Below are 21749 nucleotides of genomic sequence, written 5' to 3'. Positions count from 1 at the left end.
CGCCGCCCGCCGCCGCCGCCTGGAGCAGAGATCCATGGCCGGCCCCCGTCCGACCACCCCCTCTAGCTCCAAAGCCACTAGAAGGTTCGCCCCGATCTCCTCGTGCCCCTCCCCCTGTTTCCCCTCGCCGCCGGCGAGCGAATCCGCCGGATTCCGGCCGAGAACCGCCGCCCCTACTCTGTTCTCCGGCCAGGGGCCTATTCGCGAGTTCCAAATCTTTCTGAGCCCCTTTCTGCAAAATCCAGGGGCCTAAACATAATATTAGATTTGTTTTCAAATTTTTACAGTGAGTTTGCAAATTCAATTAAAAATCGTAGAAAATCCTAAAATAGCAAATAAATACTTTTTGGAATCCTTATAAAAATATCTACAATCTAGACCCATAACATGACAAGGTTTAGTTGGAAATTTTTGCTGGAAAAATAGATTTATGTTTAATAGTGCATATATGCTAGTTGTTCATATCTTTTTAATTACTAATGTTTGGAGCCATGTCATGCCATTAAATTTTTATGGTAGATTTTAACTGTGATTCTAGTGTTAGTGTAAAAATTTCATGATCATTAGACATGTTTAGCTATAGGTTTAATTAAATCATGATTTATGTCTAGGATAAAGTGATTTATTTAATACAGATTCTACACTATGTATTTTGGACTGAAATTTTTACAGTGACCCTATTTTGTGTTATAGATGCCATAGAAAAATTTAGAGAATTTTTTAGGCAGGACTAACTGACCTCGCCAATTTATGGTAGGGAGAAATATAATAAATAATGAAAAATAGTTTTTATGCCTGGAAAAATCTCATATTTTTGTTGGAGTTTCCACTTGAGGTTAGAAACATGCTAGAAGAATTTTAGCCTCGGTAAATCAGTAGTTTATCCTGTGGAAATTCATCTTGGTCCATGCAATGAATTAGTATCTTATTTTTCATGCATGTTATATAGCTCTTTTAGTTCTGAAAATTTTATAGCAAGCTCATATTAAGGAATACAATCTTCAGTTAAAAGATCATTACCAGCACTTACATTCCCTAGCCTGGAGAACTATTTTTGTGTAGAAATGCTTTTTCTGTACTAATATAAAAGAAAAGCAACACACCCAGCTCTTTATGGGTTAGTATCGATAAAATTCCTACTCTATAAATGACTGCCCAACAGGATGAAAAAGAAAGTAGTAGCACCCTCCAACTTGAGTTTGGTTGATCTCCATCTATGTCAAGAAATAAATGCATTATATTCGTCTCATACATATGCATTTATATAGAGCCGAGGAACCTACCAGACGGAACGTACAAGTTGGTGTCTGAAGCCGAAGCAGGTCCCGGAGAAGCTCAAGTGAACTTCGCAGATGCCGTTGAGAATCCGAACCCGACTCCAGAAGCCTCTAACTAACACTAACCTAGTGTTAATTCCAGGCAAGCCCCGGAGCATGTCCTATCTATTTTAAATTTATGCAACTTATTATTGTTTCTATCTACTTGCGTATTTAAGTTTACAGGAGTTGCTTGGAATCTTAGCTGCATAATTCTAGGTACCTATGCTTGAACACTAGTATGTGTAGGTCGCTAGATGGCTAGGCTAATGGTTCGGTAAAAGTCGAGTGATTTTCTGTCACTCGCGAGAACTATAGGAGTTGAATGCCTACTACATACTGCAACTATAAGGCTCACGGGCGGGGTTGTGGAACTTGTGATACCCCGTCTGTTCAGTGAAAGATGATAAGGCCGCAGTGTGTGGTAGTGGTGGTTAAGCTTTTGAACGTACTAACCACATGCCGAGAAATATGGTAATCAGTAAGTTTAAGTACTGGATTGCACCGAGGCCGGAATATACTCCCCACTGTCTTTGAATGTTGTTCTCATGCGGCCACATACGGGTGCAAGAAGGCTCACGACCCGGTGTCGTACCATGGTGTGGATTTTTGTAGTCGAGGGCGGTGGGCCTGTTCCGTGCAGCGGGAATTGAAGGGAAAAGTCGCGTGGACGAAGCGAGATGTCGATCCCCATGCATGTGTGTTAGGTCTGCCTGGCCAGGTTAACAAATTCGATTCGAATCGTCCGCTTCTCACGGTTTGGGACTACTTAACCCTTTTGCCACATAGAGTAAAAAGTGGAATATGATGATGATGAATATGGTTGAATGAGGAAAGATAATTGTTTTCTCACCATGTATTGGATAGATGCTCGTTTAGAATGGTTAATTGAACTAGAACCTGAAAGCTAAAATCTGAAATTAAGGATCTACTCGTTACTGATTTTCGGCAAAACAAACCCCTCAACTCAAAAGTCTTGCATGTCTAGATAAAGGGCTCAGTATATCCTTAGTCGGGTAAGCCTTGTTGAGTATCAGTATACTCAGCCTTGCTTGTGGCTTTGTTTTTCAGGTGGTGCATCGAAGGTTACGATTGACGTCATGTACGGGCTTCATCATGACGTCTTGTTTCGTCGCTAGACTATCGTTCGTTTTCCGTCAAACTTAAACTCTGTTGTACTTTTATAAATTCAAACTTGGTTTGTAAGAATAATTTAATTTCATACTCTGTGCTGTAAAATTTGTGGATTGTTGCACGCTCTGAACTGCATTGTCGATCCTGTTTCAAGTGGTTTAATCGGGATTTTACCCGACAGCACTGTCGGATTACTCCGTTTTAAGTGCGTGTTAATCCTGGTTGGCGACGGCCTTGCAAGCTCCTCCAGCAATATGCACAAGCCTGTAAGATGCCCAACTCCACATAGCAAGACTGGTTACCCAACTCCAAACTCCTTGAAACTATATTTGTACCGCACAGGTACGTTATATAGCACACCCCAAAACTATATATGCAAGTGCGTGTTAATCCTGGTTGTCGTTTCGGTGATGGATAGCGCACTTAAGCCGGATTAATTTAGGCGGGGCTGCCACATACGTGATGAGACGAACAAAACTAAACCCCACTTGCATATATTTTAAAGGCGTTTTGTAGAGTAGCAAGTTAAATGTAAATTTAAGTTTGATCTTATTGAAGGAGTTGCTACAATATACATATATAAGTTGCCACACATATAAGATAAATATTACTACAAAAGCATAATCTGTTATAAGTATAAGTTGTCACAAAATAGAATTTGATGTATATATAAGTTGTCACAAACATAAAATATACACATAATTAGTAAAAAAAAGAGTAAATTATCATATACATAAAGTTTATATACAAATTATCATAAAAATAAAGTTGTCACATATTTAAACAAAAGTTGCCAAAAATAAAATCTATTATGTACATTAGTTACCACACGTATAAAATATAAGTTACTGCAAATAAAATCTATCAGACTTGTACATATAAGTTTGACACAAAATAAAAGTTGTCATGTGCATAAGTTGTTACTAAACTAATCCGATTTACGCATAAGTTGATGTAGTTCGAGAGCAAATCATCACATAAGTTACTACCAGTTTACAAACATCATCAAAATATACATAAATTGTCACAAACATAATCTGTATTACACATGAGTAGTAAAAAATAAGTTATCGTATACATAAGTTTATATACAAACCGCTATAAAAATAATTTTTTCACAAGTGTAAAACAAAGTCATGAGTTGCCTTACATATAAGATATGAGTTACTATAAATAAAATCGATCATACACTCGTATAAATGAGTTGATCAAAAAATAATAGTCGCTATAAACATAAGTTGTTACTATAGTATTAATAATATATATATAGGTTGCTACAGAAAATAGAGCAAGTCATCATATAAATTGCTACTAGTGTAAAACGTCGTTAAAGGTCGTGTTGGATCCGAACGAGGGCCACTTTGAAGCCTCGCTTGTTTAGAGGGCCACTTTAAAGCAAGGCCTTTAGCTGGTAGTTTTGAATTTCGATGGGTTTGCGAACAAACATGGCCATTATAATGCACCAATGCGGCTATGCATCCTCCCTAAATTTGGTGCCATCAGCCCATCTAGAAAAGAACTTCTACGCGTTGTATTTTCAATGCTTAGATTTGAAAATTTTAACAAGGTTCTGGAAAAAATTTAGGAGCAAACTGACTCTGAGATGAGATTCAAATTTCCATGCATTAGAAGTAGAACAAGGCTGTGGATACCCTACAACAGATCCCCTGGTCATGTCGCATAGGCTTTAAACACCCTCGTATATTTTACAACCTGGAGGATATGCATAACAAGTACAGCATTTTGCAATCTCTTATTCTCTACACAAGCTATGAAAAAATTACAGCATTCGTCTGCAGCTCAAGACCTCGGACTTCAGAGGCACAACTCCGCTCTTCCTACTCTCTACTCTCTAGCGCCTGTCACAGTCGTCTTCTATCTATTTGAATCCCATAGCTACCACTGGGATTCTGACGAGGTGACCTTGGTCGCCTTTCATGGTGATCTCGCCAAAACTGTAGGTGCCAGTCACGGACCTTGCTGTCAGTGTTGCCGTTATCTCCCTTGATGCTCCTGGGAGCACTGTAAGGGCTGGAGGCGTCACATCTAGTGCAATCTCCGGTGGCATTCTCGTCATGATGGTGTACGTCTCGGTCTCCTTGGACACGCTTGTGACAGTCCGCTTCACTGTCTCCGTGCCTCGAAGCTGAGAGATGGTGATTGAGGGGATGTTCAGATCATAAGGACGCTGTCCCTTGGAGCTGGAGTTGCACGATGAACCAGCTATGTTTGACACTTCACTATGATTGACGTCTGGGATCGAGCACAAAAATGTGATGTAGTCTTCATGGGCTGCCGGCATGAGTAAAGCAAAATTAGACAAGGGATGTGACATTGCTATCTACCAGAAAAATTGACAGTAATTGAACTTACTTGCATCTAGAACAAGGCCAGGATCAAGGGCAGCTTTTGGGTCAACTGCACCACTACCACAATCAAATGGTGTGGCCCGCGAAAGTGTCATCATTTCTGACGCTGTGTATTGCTGCGCTCTAAGAGGATGGCTCCCTTTGTCCAGTGTATTGGCTGTAGTCATCAAGGCAGATTTTATTGCTGAGGGGCTCCACTTTGGGTTCTTCTGTTTTATCAGTGCTGCAATACCAGCAATATGCGGTGCAGCCATGCTAGTTCCAGAAACCATTGCAAATCCTTCACCTTTAAAATGTTACCACCACGAGAGTTTTTAGTTAGATCAAGCACAAACAATTGCCCTTATGAATTACTGATCCACAAGAAATACACAAGGATGTCATAACTTGTAAGTGTTGCATTCAAATGCTGATATACAGACAATGCTTACCAGCATAGTTTGATTCATCTGTTCCATTAGGTGCCCATGCAGCCCATATAAGATTGCCAGGAGCAAGTATGTCTGGCTTAAGAACATCAGCATCTTGAAAGCTAAAATCTTTTACATTGGGTCCTCGAGAAGAGAACAGCGCAACCTGGGGAGCTGAATTGTATAATGTTGGTGCCAAACCATCTGCAATACCCACTAATGCTTTAAAGCCTGTAGCCCTTCCAGCCCAATCTCTTACGGTGGAAGAGTTGTAGTAGTCTATAAGATCCTACAAAAACAAGATTGATGTCATTTAAGTATTTAACTAGAGGAACAACAATAAATAACAGAGCAACTTGGGGTACACTATAGATGAAAGCCAACAAGAGTCACAAACAAAGAGGATATGAAAAGCAAAAAAGGTAAAACTAACAGTACTAATAGTAAATACTGTAGTTTGCATAAGTCATGGTTTGGGCACGTGGATTGCATCTAACTATACTAGAAATTTAATATAACAGCCAAACACGCATAGGTACTTCACCTAGTACCACCACTTTTTTTCGATGTCATCCCACAATAGCAGCAGTCGTATACAATTCATCCCACTACCCTAAAAGCTGTATCTCCTGCGAATCATGTTTTCCAGCCCAAATTCAGTGTTTTTTAGTGTATATTTACAGATGTATTCCATGCTTGCAGAGTCACATTTTTTAGCGGCATTCATATGCAATAAGGCTCTATAAGAACTCAGACAGAAGTATAGTACCGTTGTTTTGCTGACATCTGTGATGAGAATTCCAGGGATGCTGACTGGTACAGGATCAAATTTTGTTCCTGGGTAACTATTCTCCACAGCAACAATAAAGCCAGCTGCACCGAGACTCTTGGCAGTCTGAGATACTTTCTTTATTGAAGCTGTCCCAGAAATGTAATTGAATGAATAGCCGCACAAGAGAATCTTTCCTTGCACTTTCCTCTTATTCAAGAGTTCTGGCCTCTGACAGTCTAATGCACTATACTTGGTTGCAGATGAACCTAGCAGAGCATCGGCTGCAGAAATCAAGCTGAATGACTTATTCCCATGCGTTGCAGCTGTATTCAGATGTGAAAATTGTTAGAATACCAGGACCATAAGCAGGAACTTCAAAAGTAATTGTCAGAATACCAGGACCACTAAAACATCTCATATCACCTCAAATTATAACTATATGGCATCTGCCGATAGCTCAATACAACAATACAAGATGAGAAGTACGAATATACAAAAAAATAGAAATATAGAATGGCATCACAATGAGATAAAAGAGTGGTTGGGGTGAAAAATGAAGAGGGTGTTTTAGATTCGCTTGTTCTATTTCATTTTGCACAATTTTTACAATGGGCCGTAATCCATGGTCTGAACATTGAACATTTGTACTGATAATAACTGAATGTACTTTGATGAAAATACACACCAAAAGGACTTACGTGATACTCCAAGGCCAGAAAGTAGTTTCCCATTTCCGAGTGTTAAATGATTTTTGTATCTACGGTCATCAACCCCAGCAGCAACGGTGGTTATCCATGGGCTGAAGGACACCAGTGTTTTTGGAAATGGTCCTCCATTTCCAGCAGCTTGGGCAACAAAAACCCCAGCTTTCACAGCAGAGAGAAGAGTTGCATCAAAAGGGTTCAAAAATGTAGTCCGCGTAGCTGTTGGTGGGCTATTTGGTCCAACTGAAAGGTTGAGAATGTCAACACCATCCTGAACAGCCTGCAAATAGCCATCCAAGCATTAGTTCCCACATATTGAAGGCATGCAATAATGACATGTGTTATTGCTATCTAGCCTGTAATCATTTATTCAGTGCACGACATGATTTATGAAGAAGAGAACAGAAATAAGTGCTTAAGTCAGCGTTATCAGATATTTGTTTCTATATCTAGAAAGAAAATGAAACTTATATTCTACTTCATACTTGTCAATGTGTAACATTTGTTATTTGGAAACTGGAAGCTACATCAACAACCAACTCATTTAAATTGTTTATACGACCATGCCTTTTCTACCATGTTTTTCTATTAAATCAACCTGAAGGAAATACTGCCAAGGACTTTTATGAAATGTCACGTTACAAACCAAATCTTACATAACACAGAGTCCAGTTAAAGATTGCACACAAAGAGGTTAAGGATCACATATCATACCTGATCGATAGCAGCCACAACATCAGCTACATAACCACCAAAGAGTCTGTAAAGAACCTTGTAGACAGCTATCCTAACAGGCACAATCTCAAAGAGGTAAGTCATTGGCAAGTATGCAATAGATAAATGGCTTTCTCAAGGTAACTAATCATCATCATAATGATACAAAGTGCTTCTATACTATTTCTAAATAAAACTGCTTGTAACTTCAGAAATGGTGAAGAAATCAAAGCTCACCTAGCACGTGGAGCCATGCCACTTGCCTTGCCAAATTCATGACCATGCATTCGCACCGGAATCCCATTGTTTCCAGCAGCAATTGCAGCCGTATGACTGTTGAAGGAAAATACCATACATGTATTAGATTAGTCCTGTCAATTTCCGAAAAGATTAAAAGGAGCAGGATAACTAATTTTCAAGAAAGATATGCTCCAAGCTGAGAGGTTTCCCCTGCAGGCCAAGCATCATAATATGAATATGAACAGTGCATTTCTGAAGTTACAAGGACGAATGCAATTTTTACATATGGCTGCTCCAAACCAGAGCAACACATACAACAGCTAAGAGAAAATCATCAGGGGCGCATCACCTTCCATGGCCATCACCGTCTAATGGAGATGCAAATTCAATATCAGGATTAAACGCTCCAGCAGCAATTGCAGCTTTCGCAAAATGCTGGGCCCCAACTATCTTCCCATTACAGAAGCTTCTACGTGTTACTGGATCCATCTCACATTTTCCTTTATAACGAGGGACAGGTCCATACGGATCAGTTTTGTGGGAAGAGAAGCTCGGATGTTGAGGATAAATTCCAGAATCCACAAATCCAATTACAACATCTTCACCAGCTCTATCAAATCCACCTCCTGTTGGCCACACCCCTGTGGGCAATCCAAGAAACTGCGGAGTGTGTGTAGTCAATTTCTGTATCTTCATGTCTCTCTCAACATGCTTAACTCCTGGGGCTTTCCTCAAGAACTCAGCCTAGGACAGGGAAACAATATGTTAAAACAAGATAACAACCAGGAAGATGAACAGAGAAAAGGATATGTGCCTCTCAGCAGAATTGGGATGTCAGATACCTGCAGAGATGACATGTGAACTGCAAAGCCATTGACAAGATGGTGGTAACTATAAAGCTTCTCGTAAGTCCCTTCTATAAAAAGTGAGTCTAGGAGATTGTCATGGTTCCTTCGAAGATGAAGCGAGTACGATGTGACAGCCTCACTGCAAATCAGCAAATTTGGAGTGAAGACAAAACTATTATGTTTGCATGATAAGCACAAGAAGAATGCAATACAAGACTTAATCAGGAAATTTCAAGTTTGATAACAAGGAGCCAACAGGTAAATAACAACAAGCAAGCGCCTATCTTCTAAGGTTTTCAAATTGTAAATATTCAATTAGTGTATTATTCAGTTACAATGAGCATAGAGCTCAGACTATGTCCACTACATCTATGATAACAGACAAATAAGTGGTGTGCAAAAGAGTAGCCATTTCCAGGAATGACTTTGATACAGAGCTAACTGACTGAGACGTAGCTTGAGAAATGAAATTCGATGATAGCCAGTCATATATAGACTTTCTGAGATGTAGAAGAGCAACAGCAGGAGTTCTTACCTGGTAACATCCATCTCCTCATCCAAATCCACAGCAGTTGCTGGAAACCCTTCAATGCCACCTTGGTAGCTGATAACTGGATCCCCCTCCATGGTAACAATATACACATCATGTGTTCCAAGGACCACTTGTTGCACAAAGGCAAGAAGCAGACAGGCAAGCTTGATCCTCCTCATCTTCGTTCGCCAGCGTCCGGAACGCGGCACAGCAGAACCTTCCAAAGACAGGAAGTGAGAAACTATCAGGTCACCCACGCAACACCAACACGGAAAAAAAACATTCGCGGTCAAAAGCTTCGCAGGCCCAGCATTAGTCCAACGGTGAAGGTGGCATGGCACCGCCCCACTGGTCCTGCCCGTACCACACGGTGCCAGAGCTTGCCCACCTCACAGTCACAGGCCTCCCATGGAGCGCGCATTTATGGAAGGATCGGAAGCTCTTAAATTGGGGTGCCCGGTGGTATTAAATGGCTCAAGCCACACTAGTAGCAAATTAGTACAGTAATACGAACGGCCACCTTGAATGCACGCATTTTCTGAGTTCTCCCTCTAGAGAAAGAGAACTGACTGATCTTTAGATGAACATTGAACAGAAACCCTTTGTCGTTTTTATTTGGGGATGCAGAGAGGAAATGTTTCGATGGGAATGCATCCCATCCCAAGGAGGTAAGAACAAAATGGAATCTTTTTTTTCGCCCACGGGAACCGAACAAACAGAACGCCTGAAAGAATCAATCCAAGCAAACCTAGGATTACTCACTCTGCCACAGAAGAACTGTTTCCTCCGCTTCCAGGTGGATCCCCAGCCAACCACACTGGACACCGAGGGAGGAGCGGTGGCGGCGCTCCGGCGGACGGGACCACTCACTCCGCCTGGACAGCGCTACCCAATGGCGGCGACGGCGGCAGCATGCCCGGGCGAGCCGGCACCGGCCAGCGCTAGTGGGTCGCGCGGGGCTAGGGTTTGGGGAGTGTGGAGCGAGTGGCCGCGCGGGCGCGGCAGTGAGCGGAGTGGAGTGGAAGGAGGGAGGCAAAGCTGCGTGCTTGCTGGCCTTTTGGCTGCCTCCCTTGTTTGTCTTTAACGGAGGGAGAGGCAAGCATCTCGAATCCTTTTCCTTTTTTTTCACTCCGCCCGCTCTCGCCACGTCGCCGTCCACCAAGACCGGTACGGCGGGCCCGGAGGTGTCAGTGAGAGTAACGCGACGGCCGGCGGTGTACGGCGCGGTCTTTTTATCGATGGTGACGCGTCCTCCTCCATCTCCGTCCATGGGGGGCATGGGTACCGGGCGGGGAGACCAGTAGCTGCACGCTGCGTGCGCCAGGTTCTCGTCGGTTCTCAAGACGGGACCCACCTGCAAGTGGGTGTTGGTCCACGAACCGGGGCTAGTTAGCAGTGGGTCTCCGCCTGCAGGTGAGGTCGGGGGGCTCTCCTCGTGCGCGCGCGTGACTGACTATGACCAGCCGCGGCCGCGGGTCCCGGGCGTGCACCTGGTCCGCGCCTTCCGATGAGCGTGGGGCCCGGGCTGCAGCGAACTCTCGTCCATGCACCGCGCCCACCCACTGAGCCAGGGGGAGCGGCGCCTCGGTGCTGGCTGGCGCGCCGATCGAGCGCTGGCCCTGGCTCGGAACAAGTGTCGGTCGGCGGCGGCGCCGCGCCCGGCCCTCCGTGGAGCCGGTCCACCGGACGCCGCCGGCGTGGCAAGACGGTGGCGCGAGCAGGCGGCGCACGTGCGGCCGGGTTTTTTGAGTTGAGAGGAGCAAGCAATGGAGCAGAGCTGGAGCAGGATTGCCGTGGCGGGATCACGAGATACGCAGGGGGATTAGAGACGTTGCGTGTGTCAGGCTCAGGGCAGGCCGGGGCGTCCCTTTGATTTTCTTGATCTGAGCCTGGGCAGCCCGTCCCGACATGCCACGCTCCAGCGTCGCAGCTCGCAGGTTTCAAACTCCGAACGGGTGGAAATGGGATGTGGGAGCAATGCTGGTCGTTCAGGCGATATTCACTATGTTTGTTTGGCTTTAGGCAATCAATGATTAATATTTTTTCTCATACTAAATCAGCACCAGCCATCCGCTCCTAATCAGTCAGCAGTATTTTTCTCTCATAATAAATCAGCATCAGTTACCAGTCACAATCAAATGAACAGAGTGATTGTGGTGAGTTTTTTTTTCAAAAAAGGACACTGTGGCGAGTGCAACCGGCGTACGACCAGCACTGAGCTCGTGCTGCTTGGTGCTTGCTGTGTGTATCGGCACGTGCACTGTAGGGGGGACGCTACTGGACGCGCAAGCGTCGCGAGCGAACACTCCTCTACTGTTCTTCTTCCTCATCCCCTCCTCCTTCCTTTCTTCTTACGTCGCCCCCGCCGCTGACCGCTTCCCCCGGCTCCGGCGGCCTCCGCCACCGCACTAACCGAGCACGCCACCGCGCCGCCGTCGCGCCGTCCCGTCGCCCCCGCCGGCCACCGCCCACCGGTTGTCCGGCCCGGCCGGCGGCGCTCCCGCGCCGCCGCGCCCTCCGCCGGACAACCCACCTCCACCGCCGGGCCGCCGCCACCCCCGGCCCCCCTCCTCTATGGCCGGTGGCCATGGGAGCCGGCGAGCCGCCCCCACCCCCAGCAACCCAAAATGGTCCTCGACGGCGGAGGCCCGCTCCGCCCACCTCCCACCATCCTTGGCCGCCCCCTCCCCCATCCCCCCAAACCCTAGGTGAGCTCCTCGACGGCGGAGGCGGCGACGGCGCGTGCGCCGCTACGAGTAGCGACGCACGCGCGCCAACTAAGAAATCTGGCACTATAGCGTTTGCCTGCGATTTAGTTGTTGTATGCGTGTACGTGTAGCGGGGCGTGAATTGTCAATGTCTTCAAAAAATGATGATGATGATGATAATAGTAATAATAGTAGTAGTAATAATAATAATAATAATAATAATAACAATAATAATAACAATAATAATAACAATAATAATAACAACAATAATAATAATAATAATAATAATAATAATAATAATAATAATAATAACAAGTGATATGGCAAGACAAATAAGCAAACAATCGGAAATGGCTCGACAAATTAGGCCCACCAGAGTCCGACGATCCGAGTTGACTACATTCCTCTTCCAAACAAATAGAAGCAAATACTGGCCGTGTTTGGTTAGATTTCATGAAATTTTTTCCATCTTTGACCACTAATTTAGAGTATTAAATGAAGTCTAATTACAAAACCATCTCCACAACCTCCGTGTAAATCGCAAGACGAATCTAATGAGGCATTTGACCGCACGATTAGAGGATGGTTACCGCTATTAGATTCGTCTCGAAAAATTACACTCATCCCTGAAAAGGTTTTGCAAATAGACTTCATTTAGTACTCCATACATATCATGCATACGAGATTCTCTTTTCGAAAAACGTGCGCGGAAAATTTTCAAGGTAACCAAACACGGCCACTAATCTGCATACAACTCAAGAGTCGTCGACGTCTACGCGGACTGAACTGGGTCAAGCTCGAACAATTCAGATCAAGCTGAAGCTTCCACTTCCATGGAAAGGGGCGCCCTGGGACGCCGCCAACGCCGAAGCAGTAGAGTAGGCATCGACGACGAAGGGGTTGAACTGGGACGCGGCTGAAGCAGAACCGTACGGAGGTGGCTGGAGCTGCTGCGCAATCCCGAACATGGCCTGCTGCTGCTGCGCCATCACCGACATCTGCACGCCGGTCGGCGGCGCGACGCCGATGGACATGGCGAACGGGTCCTTCTGCCCGCTTCCATAGCCATAGGCGCCCGTACTCGCCTGCTGCTCCTGCTGCCTCCTCGCGGCGTCCTCGTACAAGCTGTCCAGCAGCAGCTTGTCGAAGCCCCCGGCCTGCAAGAATCGACGGCGCAGATGGAGTCACCCACCACTCATGCATGCTTCAAGGACTGGATCGAGATGCTATTAGTCTGTTGCGACCAAGAAATGAGATGCTGTTCTTTACCAGCTTGCTCTCTGTCAGTTGGCTGCTAGCGCTGGTGCTGGGCTGGGCTGTGACCAGAGCTAGCTCCCAGCCTGATGATCCTGCAGTCATCTCGTCAAAGCTGATAGCAGGTGTGTGGTTTGATGAACCGCCTGCGCACCAAAGACCAACACGGTTTCGTGCAAAATTGTTGTCACAGCTAGTGACTCGCCGTTAAATTCGTGGGCGAAAAAGAGGAGCTACCTACACGCAGCTTTACGCCTTTACCTGGTGGTACTATGGCCAGAGCCAGCGCATTGCTCTCTTCAAGTGCAGCAGCGGCAGAGTTTACTTCATGCAGGCCCTGATCATCACCAAGCCAACGGATACGGTGTGAATGGTTATCTTGTTGCAGCAGTGAATATTGAAGCAATTTGCACTGACGAGAATTACCAGTAAATCGGCAGTTGTCGGAGTTTCAGGCTCATCTTCGTCATAGTCATCAGCAAACTGAGGTTCTTCTGGTTCAGGAGGAACTTCCTCCGCAACAGGTTCGGCAAACACCTCGAGCATAGGTTCAGGGGTTTGTTCTTCCTCCTCCTGGTAAGGAACGAAATCTAGCTGTCGGTACTCCTATTGATAACAGGAGCAGTATTAGAGTTTAATTGCAGAAAACAGGCCCACTAAATATGCATAGAGTTTAGGTTAGCTGAATGGCATGTCATGGTCCCATATCGCAAAAAATATTCAAAGAACAAAAGGAAACTAAAATGAAACTTACTATAGTCTCATTTGGAATAGGAGCAGTTCTAGGGGCTTCTCTGATGTACTCTTCCATTGTTCCAAGAAATGATGCTGGTGGCTGAAGAAAATTCAGAAGAAAAATATATATTTGGCATCAGAATTCAGAACTTGCATACTAGTATAGGCAAGTGTAGTATCTGACATTGGAGGAAGAAGATAGGATCTATAAATTACTGGTGCAAGAGACCTCTCTCAGAATTGGAAATTGAAAGTTTCTTGCTAGCTCCAAACCTCTGCAGAGCTCGTAGAAGTCAGAAAGAGATTTTGCCTGTTATTCTGATCAACGTTAGTTTCACATGCACGGTTGTAAAATTCCACAGACAGGATAAGAGGCATCATGCTACAGTCATACGCACCAGATTCCCTGTTCTTCTATAGATGTCCAGGGCTTTGACAGCATCAAGTTTTGTCATATCAAAGAACTGCAAAACGTCAGAAATTACTATCATCAGGAAAACAAATCCACTAAGATTGGTCGTGATCTGGCAGCAAATTAAAGCAATCGCAAGAGGAAGATCATAGACGTATACCACATCCACAAGGTTAATGATCCCATCATTTACTGCACAATATATCTTGAAGCTTTCCTTCAACACCTGAGTCGCGAATCTTTTTTCGTCACTAAGAGCTTCTTGATCAACGCTGGTAAACAGTACTGCCAGAGTTTACATTACACGTACCAGAGCCAAGGCATACTGTATGAGGTAGTTCCCAAAAGCTGCCCCTTCAGGCTGCAACCACCATTGCAGCATGTTTGCAAGATGAGCCTGTTTTCAGTTTGGAACATTACTGGAAATAGAGGAAAGCCGTGTGTTCTTCTACCTGACAGCCGACAAGCCGGAAGAGCAGCTGCTGCAATGCAGGGAGGTGTTCTAAGAGGCCATCCTTGCCTACGGTCCTTGTTCTACTTTGGCCCTGGAAGTTAAAAGGATGTCACCAAGGGGATGCTACTAGTAAGAAACTGAATCACTGAAACCCTGCAACTGCAAGAATGGCACACCACCAACACGACCAGTTACACAAACCTCGGGGTTTCCCTCTGCAGGTCTCAGCCGCTCCGACTCGATGTCGTATCTCAGAACTCTGAAGCACTCAAGCCGCTCCTCTAGATACAGCGCGTACGTTCGCACCCATGCCGAGCAGTCCCATGCTGCAAAAGTTCAAGCTCAGGCAAGAGAGTCAAACAAGATTCAATTCAACAGGCAGAAATGGAAACAGGTCTGAGAGAGGTGACCTAGTGGGCTGGAGTCGTCCTTGAAGTTGGACATCTGCAGGGCGTGGCCCTTGCGCCGGTAGCTGAGCAGCTCCTCCCTGAACGCGGCGTCTCCATCGCGCAGCGTCCGGTGGATCACGATCAGCGTCTTCAGAGCGACCTGCCCAGTTTTTGTAGGAATTTTGTTACGCATTAGATGCGTGTGTATCTGCGAGCTCCCGCCCAGAACACGGAAGAAGCAATGCAGGTGGATGCAGGGCCATGGCAATGGCGACGTACCACCCAGTTGTGGGTCTTGGCGAGGCGCCTGGCGAGCGCGTGGACGCAGTAGGAGACGTCGGCGAGCGGGCGGGAGGCGGACGTGGCGGCGAAGATCGCTGAAGCAGCAGGGAGCAACTGATCAGAACAAGGGAGGTCGATGATCGGGAAGTGGTCGATGATCAGAACAGGGAGTGGCAATCTCAATCTCACCGGCGAGGTGGCGCTCCTTGGGCGGTCGCTCGACGTGGGTGGTGGCCTTGACCACGGCCACGTCGAGGTCCTTGCGCTCGCGGCCGCCGCCGTTCACCTTGGCGAGCCCCACGGTGGCGGAGTCCTTGATGGCGCCGCACGCCTTGCGCCAGCTCTTGTGCACCGACGCCGTGCCCATCGGCGCCGCCCCCTGCTGTTCGTTCGCGGCACAAGTCGTCGATGTCGCCGCGGGTCGTGGCTCGCGCGGGGCCGGTCTCCTCCTAAAAAATGCTAGGAGCTCGAAGTGTCGCGACGTGCGCGGCTGTTCCTGTGTTCCAAGCAGAGCGCTTTCGAACCAATCAAATCAAAACGACGGGGGGCTCCTGCCGGCCGGCGACCGGGGGCGGCCGAGAGACGCCATCTCTTTTGACGTGTTCTTGCCGCCGGTCAGCAGGCCCCCAATGGAGTTTCCGTCGCAGGATCCTAAATAGAGGTATGCATCTGCCTGTCTGAAGCAATAGCTCCAATTCATGCAGGCGGCACCCTGATTTTTGAATTCTGAACTGAGGTCCCTCTCAACAGAATATTCAGTAAAATGGGATTATGAGAGAGCAGGTGTACACAGTGATCAGAATGGCGATGAAACGTAAAATTCCCCTTATAAGATCAATGAATATACCCTGAATAGTACATTGGTGCAGCAAAACCATGTCGATTTCTTTTACTTGTCAGACAATTTGAACGTGAACTTTGTTACAGAATGCAACTCCCTAGACAGGGATATTACATAAACTGATGAACAAATAAATACACAAAACGTATTGTTTCTTGGATGATCTATTTGGGTACAAATCTTGTATGATGTTTTTGTAGCTGCAGCCTGTAGTTCATAACACACTGTATATGCCACCATGAATCTGGCATCAACATCATCAAATAAAAAAGACCTGCCCTTGCCGTCCCCAGTTGACCCATTCCACTACCAATGTCCATTAGCATGCACACCAATCGCTGAGATCAAATTTGTCAGAATGATCCTTTGGTTAACTATTGAATCTGAACATTTGTAATCCTAAGTCCTGCTATCTGATCTAACTTGTCGTTGCCTGCATTGAATCCAATCGATCTGAACTGTAAATTGTTTGACTGCAATCTTCAACCACCTTGGTAGGGGCTCTTGCTTTAAGCATCATTTCGTCATATTCTGCCTCTGGGTTTGACAATGCTACAATTGCCCCACCTGCCCCTACTGTAGCTTCTCCATTGTGCAGGATGACCGTCCGGATCACAATATTCAGATCGAACGTGTGGTTATATGAAAAGAACCCAATGGATCCTGAGTAGATACCTCTTGGACTAGATTCAAGTGAATCAAGAATCTCCATTGATCGAACTTTTGGGGCCCCAGTCATAGAACCACCCGGAAAGGCTGCTTTGACACAATCAACAGGGTTCAGATTCGACTTCTTTGTTCCACGGATGGTACTCACCATGGTGTGAACAGCTTTGTATGACTCTACATCCATCAGACGAGGAACATGAACACTCCCAGGTTCACAAACCTTGCCCAGATCGTTTCTTAGGAGGTCAACAATCATCAAGTTCTCAGCTTGATCTTTTTCACTGTTGAAGTTGAGCACATGCAAAATAAAAAGAAACTACCAGCATGAGTCTGTGACATAAAATCATAACCCTATGGCATTGGCAGTTATAATATCTAGATAAAATAAAATGCACTGCCAGGAAAGGAAGACATAAATGCAATTTTGACTGTAGAAACGTCCAATGAAACAAAAGAAAAGAGACAATCCTGATGCTCACAGTAAATGTTATACAACCGTGACATTTTCTATCATAGATCTGTGATGGTGAAAACTAAATGAGCTTGAGCAGGCAATACCGGGCTACTGAACCAAGCTTAATATGAACAAAGAATGCAATTATGTATACTAACTTCTTTAGGAAGATCACTTCAAAAGACACTTTAATTCAAAAGGGAATATCAAATAAAATAAATCATGAAAAACAACGAAAACCCAAGTTCAACATTTACTGAAAAATTGAGCCAAGGACATCTCAACAGAAAAGAGTATATTAACACTTGCCTGTATTTCAACTGCAAGCGCAGGCATTCATCTTCCTCTGGTGTTCTGCCACGTGCTATAGTGCCCTTGATCGGTTTTGCTTCTAGAATTTTATCTCGATCTAGTCGCAGAAACCTTTCAGGAGAAGAGCAACATATGCTCAAGTTTTCTGAGGAGAAGTTAAGCCAGGCTGCATAAGGTGCTGGATTTTGTTTTCTCAATTTAAAGTAGAGCTGGAGCGCATTTATATAGTCTACTCTTCTCTTCATCTGAGTAGTTAAGCATAACTCGTAACTTTCACCATCTCTGATATAGTCCAGGCAACTCTGAACATCTCTAATATATTGATCCTTTGATTTCTCTACAACAAAACTTTGTTTAGCGACATTGGATGATATAGCATACGCCTTTCCATTAATCAGCAACCCTGGAGGCATAGCACCCAGTCTAAGAAGCTTCTTCTCAGTCTCCAACAACCATGAATTATGTTTTGAATTTCCACATATCCCATCTCCATTACTTGAAGAACATTCATCATGCAATGATAAAATATACACATCACCATTACTGTGATCAACCACCACGGTGTTGTCCGCAAAGAAGAAGCATGCATCGGGAGTACTTGATTTGGCCATGTTAGATGATGCATCACACTCAACTTTAAGACCATACCTGGTTTCAGATGCAAACTAAAGAGGTTCAAAGGGAGCTTAAAGGACTCCAAAAACATAGATAACACAACGAGAATTAATTAAAGTACAAAATGTCCATGCAAGACAATTAAGGGAGAGGGGAGGACAAGATTGAAAATTTTTATTTGTAGTATGGTTTATAAAAATGTTTGTACCATGAAACTAGTCCAGCTGCAGGAAAAAATCATGCATATATGATATCAAATCTGCAATTACAAGTGTATATTTCAAGAAAAAGAAAAGCATCAGTCATGATAGCAAATCAACATACCCAAGATATCCAACAAAGCCACCATGGAAGTCAAAGGGCAGTCCTTCGTAATCCTTTTCATTGTATTGAATGGATTGAAGCTCCTGCAAATTGTGAAACAGTGAAAATCAAAACTAAGACAAATGCATGCAACAATTTGCCCAAGGTTGGGCTGGTCATGAGATGTTCGTCATGAATGTGACATGCTGAGTTTGATCAACATATATTGTTTTCTGATGGCTTGCTGCCCATCGAGTACATAACCTAGTAACGCTCTTAGTTTGTTACTCTGTGATGTGGAGACTATGAAAGTTCATATAGCGGTAAGTGATCTATGCCAATTTTCAACAAAACAATTGGGCTCTTATTTTGGACAAAATAACAGTTGAGTTCATTGTACCTTAATGAATATATAAAATTATTTCTGGCTGAGAAAATTACTCAGACTACAAAACTTGGATAGTCGTTACTGGCAACCGTAAGGTTATGATCAATTCAACACATAAAATTAGTGAGATTACATAATTAGCATAATCATCAGCAATCTTTCAACATGTACCTTGTTAAGGAACTCCAAAAAACCCTCTTTGATGAAGTTGTTGGCAGTAGATCCATGAGCATCTCGGGTAGTAAGGGTTCCTCCACAATTGACTCTGGAAGAGAATATGTGAAATGCAAAAGTCTATATCACATGCTGGCATGGATAATGCATTGAAGTATGTTTCCTTCTGGTTTGTGAAAGCAATTTTTTACCTTTGACCAGAGAGGTGGAATGTCATTTGCTTCCATAGGGACCCACCTTTACCACCCATGAATGAAAAGCGTGCCCTATTCTGCAAGCAGAAGAAGATCACAACAAAGACAAAAGACTATTAACACATAAAGCAAATACACTATATCCATAAGGGAAGAAAAGAAGAAATACAAACAAGTTACAAGCTTAATCACTCAACTAGACATTGACTGTAGCTCGATTCATAAAGATGAAGAGTTGAAGACAAACATATCATCAGCTTCTTCTTTTTTGTCTTACTGACCTTTTTTATCAGTTTACCAGCTAGGATAAAACACATTTAAGCGTTTACTACAATTCATCCGTTCAAAGGCTTGTTCATAGCATCAAATGTGACTGTGTACCTGATCAACTGATGAAATCTATAGCCCTGTCAAGCTTCATTTCGCATGCTAAGAGTAAGGTACCTGATCAACTGATGAGCTATCCAGCCAAAATGTGTCTTCACCGCTTTGATGGCCAAAGAGCACAGCAAAAATGTCTTCAGATCCAACAGCAGGACAGAGGAAGTTATCAATCTTCTTCCATAGCAATCGTAAACATTTCTTCCCAAGGGCTCTCTTTGCAAGCGTGCGAACCATGTTAGGCTCCAAGAGTTCCAGTCTTTCAGTATGCAACAAATCCTTGGAGACAGAACCACATTGGCCAGCAGATTTGACCTGCGGAACAACAGGAATGTCTACTTAAATGACGCATAAAGGAGATTTATGTCAAACAATTTCATCACAGATAGTACTAGAGATTTTTCCAGTTTACCAATACTGTGAACCTTTCTTTCCTGAAGCCATGATGAGCGCAATCCAAAATCTCTTGTCATCTTCTTAAAGTTTTGAAAAATTTGTCTTCCATAATGAGTGGCAATGCTCTCTGGATGAAACTGAAAAAAAAGGCAATCATGATAAGAACAGTTGGATACAAGTTAGAGAAATTATTGCACAGGAGAAATTAGGATACCTGCACTCCATAGTGAGGCCTGCTAGACTGCTTGATGGCCATTATAACCCTGGAACCATCTGACTCACTAGCATTGACATTGCTTATGTTGGATAGTTCCCTACCACTGATACTGTGTTCTAGAGAGACTGCCATAAAGTTGTTGTCCAACGACCCAAGGAAGGTACTAACATTTGTTCGATCACTTTCAAGGTAAGAGAGCAAATTTGGAGAAGCAGTCCATGCTATTGATATAAGATCATCAGGTAGAGAACCTGGTTCTATTACAAGAGAATGATACCTAACTACCTGAAAATAGAACCAGTAAGTAGAAGACCCTTCACAGTGCATACATAAATTGTAGTCTGAACTCTGAACCTAAATGGCACAGCATAGGGGCTATTAGCACAAGGCACAAGGGGTACACTAACCTTGAATCCAGAGTTTCTACCAGATGGAATACAATTAAAGAGGTAGCACCCATCATGCTCAATTTCACTGAGGGGAGTCAAAATCACGTGTCAGCTGTTGGAATAGCTAGAATTGAGCAGAGAATCACCACTCCTTGTAGGTTTATTTTTCATGTTACAGAATTCAAGGCCTTGCCTGAGTCTTCCATGTATAGCCTCCGGAGCGTGAACAATCTTAGCGCCATGTATGAATCCCAGGGCCTGCAATGATCAAACACAACAACAGACATTTCAGGTAAAGTTAACACCACATGATCCTTGCATAGTTTCTTTATCAAGACTGATAAAAAAAAGTAAGTTCGCATGGGGATCACTATAATGGAAAGGCAGATATCACCTGGTGGCCAAGGCAGACACCCAGGATGGGTATGTCTCCACACTCCAAAAGTATCCGCAGACATACACCTTAGAAAATAAAGCATTCACCAGATAAGTAAGTTGCGCTTAATATGAACGAACAAGCTTCACTGAAGATGGTGTAAGCTCACCTATGTCGGAGGGGCACGCCGGAGATCCAGGTCCAGGGGAGATGACGATGTTGTCGAAGGCCCTGTTCTTGTACACCCGGTTGAAGACGTCCCTCCACGTCCACTCGTCGTTGCGCACAACCACCGGCGGCACTGCGTTGGAGCGTCATGAGCTTCGGTCAGTTGAACACCGCCAGCCCGAGAAGGCGCAATGAGCACGCCCGAGGAGGGAGCTCTTGTTCTACTCACCGCCGTTGACGACCGACAGCTCCTGGAAGATGTTGTAGGTGTAGCTGTCGTAGTTGTCGATCAGCAGCGTCCTCACCGGCATCTGCGCCTCGACCGGTTCCGGCGCCTCCTCTCCCGTCGCCCGCCGCGCCGCGAGGCGGCGAGGGGGACGGACCCGACGCGCGGCGGAGGCCGGCACTTGGGGAGGCAGCGGGGCCCACCTCGCCGCCGGCGGCGTGGGGAGGCGGAGGGCGGTGGCCATCGTGGCGGCGCGCGCGGAGGATCCGGGAGGGAGAAGGAAAGAAAAAGGCGCCTCCTTTTTTTGGGGTGGTGGTTCGTCTGGCGTCCGAGTGCGCGCTCCGTCTCCATTTCTGATGTTTCTGTTGAGTTT

The 21749-nt window shown here is 44.9% G+C and overlaps 3 protein-coding genes across 4 annotated transcripts; all 3 read right to left on the bottom strand.

Moving 5' to 3' along the window:
* Positions 1-4054: 4054 nt before the first annotated feature.
* LOC120668681 (subtilisin-like protease SBT2.6) lies at positions 4055-10085 on the bottom strand. Its single transcript, XM_039948431.1, has 11 exons — positions 9802-10085; positions 9043-9256; positions 8502-8646; positions 8009-8403; positions 7657-7752; positions 7420-7492; positions 6700-6985; positions 5999-6324; positions 5251-5518; positions 4824-5105; positions 4055-4742 (listed from the first exon to the last, which is right to left on the bottom strand). The coding sequence occupies exons 2-11, from the start codon at positions 9216-9218 to the stop codon at positions 4330-4332; spliced, it is 2460 nt and encodes an 819-aa protein (XP_039804365.1). The 5' UTR covers positions 9219-9256; positions 9802-10085; the 3' UTR covers positions 4055-4329.
* A 2406-nt stretch (positions 10086-12491) lies between these two features.
* Positions 12492-15671, bottom strand: LOC120670201 (putative clathrin assembly protein At5g57200). Its single transcript, XM_039950264.1, has 14 exons — positions 15439-15671; positions 15271-15368; positions 15013-15151; positions 14804-14928; positions 14601-14693; positions 14459-14509; positions 14309-14374; positions 14135-14200; positions 13966-14046; positions 13756-13836; positions 13428-13607; positions 13263-13338; positions 13017-13147; positions 12492-12904 (listed from the first exon to the last, which is right to left on the bottom strand). The coding sequence occupies exons 1-14, from the start codon at positions 15638-15640 to the stop codon at positions 12554-12556; spliced, it is 1740 nt and encodes a 579-aa protein (XP_039806198.1). The 5' UTR covers positions 15641-15671; the 3' UTR covers positions 12492-12553.
* A 406-nt stretch (positions 15672-16077) lies between these two features.
* On the bottom strand, positions 16078-21717 carry LOC120668680 (probable aminodeoxychorismate synthase, chloroplastic). 2 transcript variants are annotated; one of them, XM_039948428.1, is made up of 13 exons: positions 21380-21717; positions 21152-21283; positions 21001-21068; positions 20800-20864; positions 20625-20691; positions 20215-20502; positions 20017-20137; positions 19668-19939; positions 19221-19300; positions 19027-19120; positions 18489-18571; positions 17547-18197; positions 16078-17064 (listed from the first exon to the last, which is right to left on the bottom strand). In XM_039948428.1, the coding sequence occupies exons 1-13, from the start codon at positions 21618-21620 to the stop codon at positions 16533-16535; spliced, it is 2694 nt and encodes an 897-aa protein (XP_039804362.1). In that variant the 5' UTR covers positions 21621-21717; the 3' UTR covers positions 16078-16532. The 2 variants fall into 2 exon arrangements, with proteins under 2 accessions (XP_039804362.1, XP_039804363.1); XM_039948429.1 differs by having other exon boundaries at positions 19668-19919; positions 20030-20137.
* Between the last annotated feature and the right edge of the window lie 32 nt (positions 21718-21749).

This window comes from Panicum virgatum, chromosome 4N (assembly GCF_016808335.1).
Source record: "Panicum virgatum strain AP13 chromosome 4N, P.virgatum_v5, whole genome shotgun sequence".
NCBI classification, from domain to species: Eukaryota; Viridiplantae; Streptophyta; class Magnoliopsida; order Poales; family Poaceae; genus Panicum; species Panicum virgatum.
This window is presented reverse-complemented; position numbering and strand designations above follow the sequence as displayed.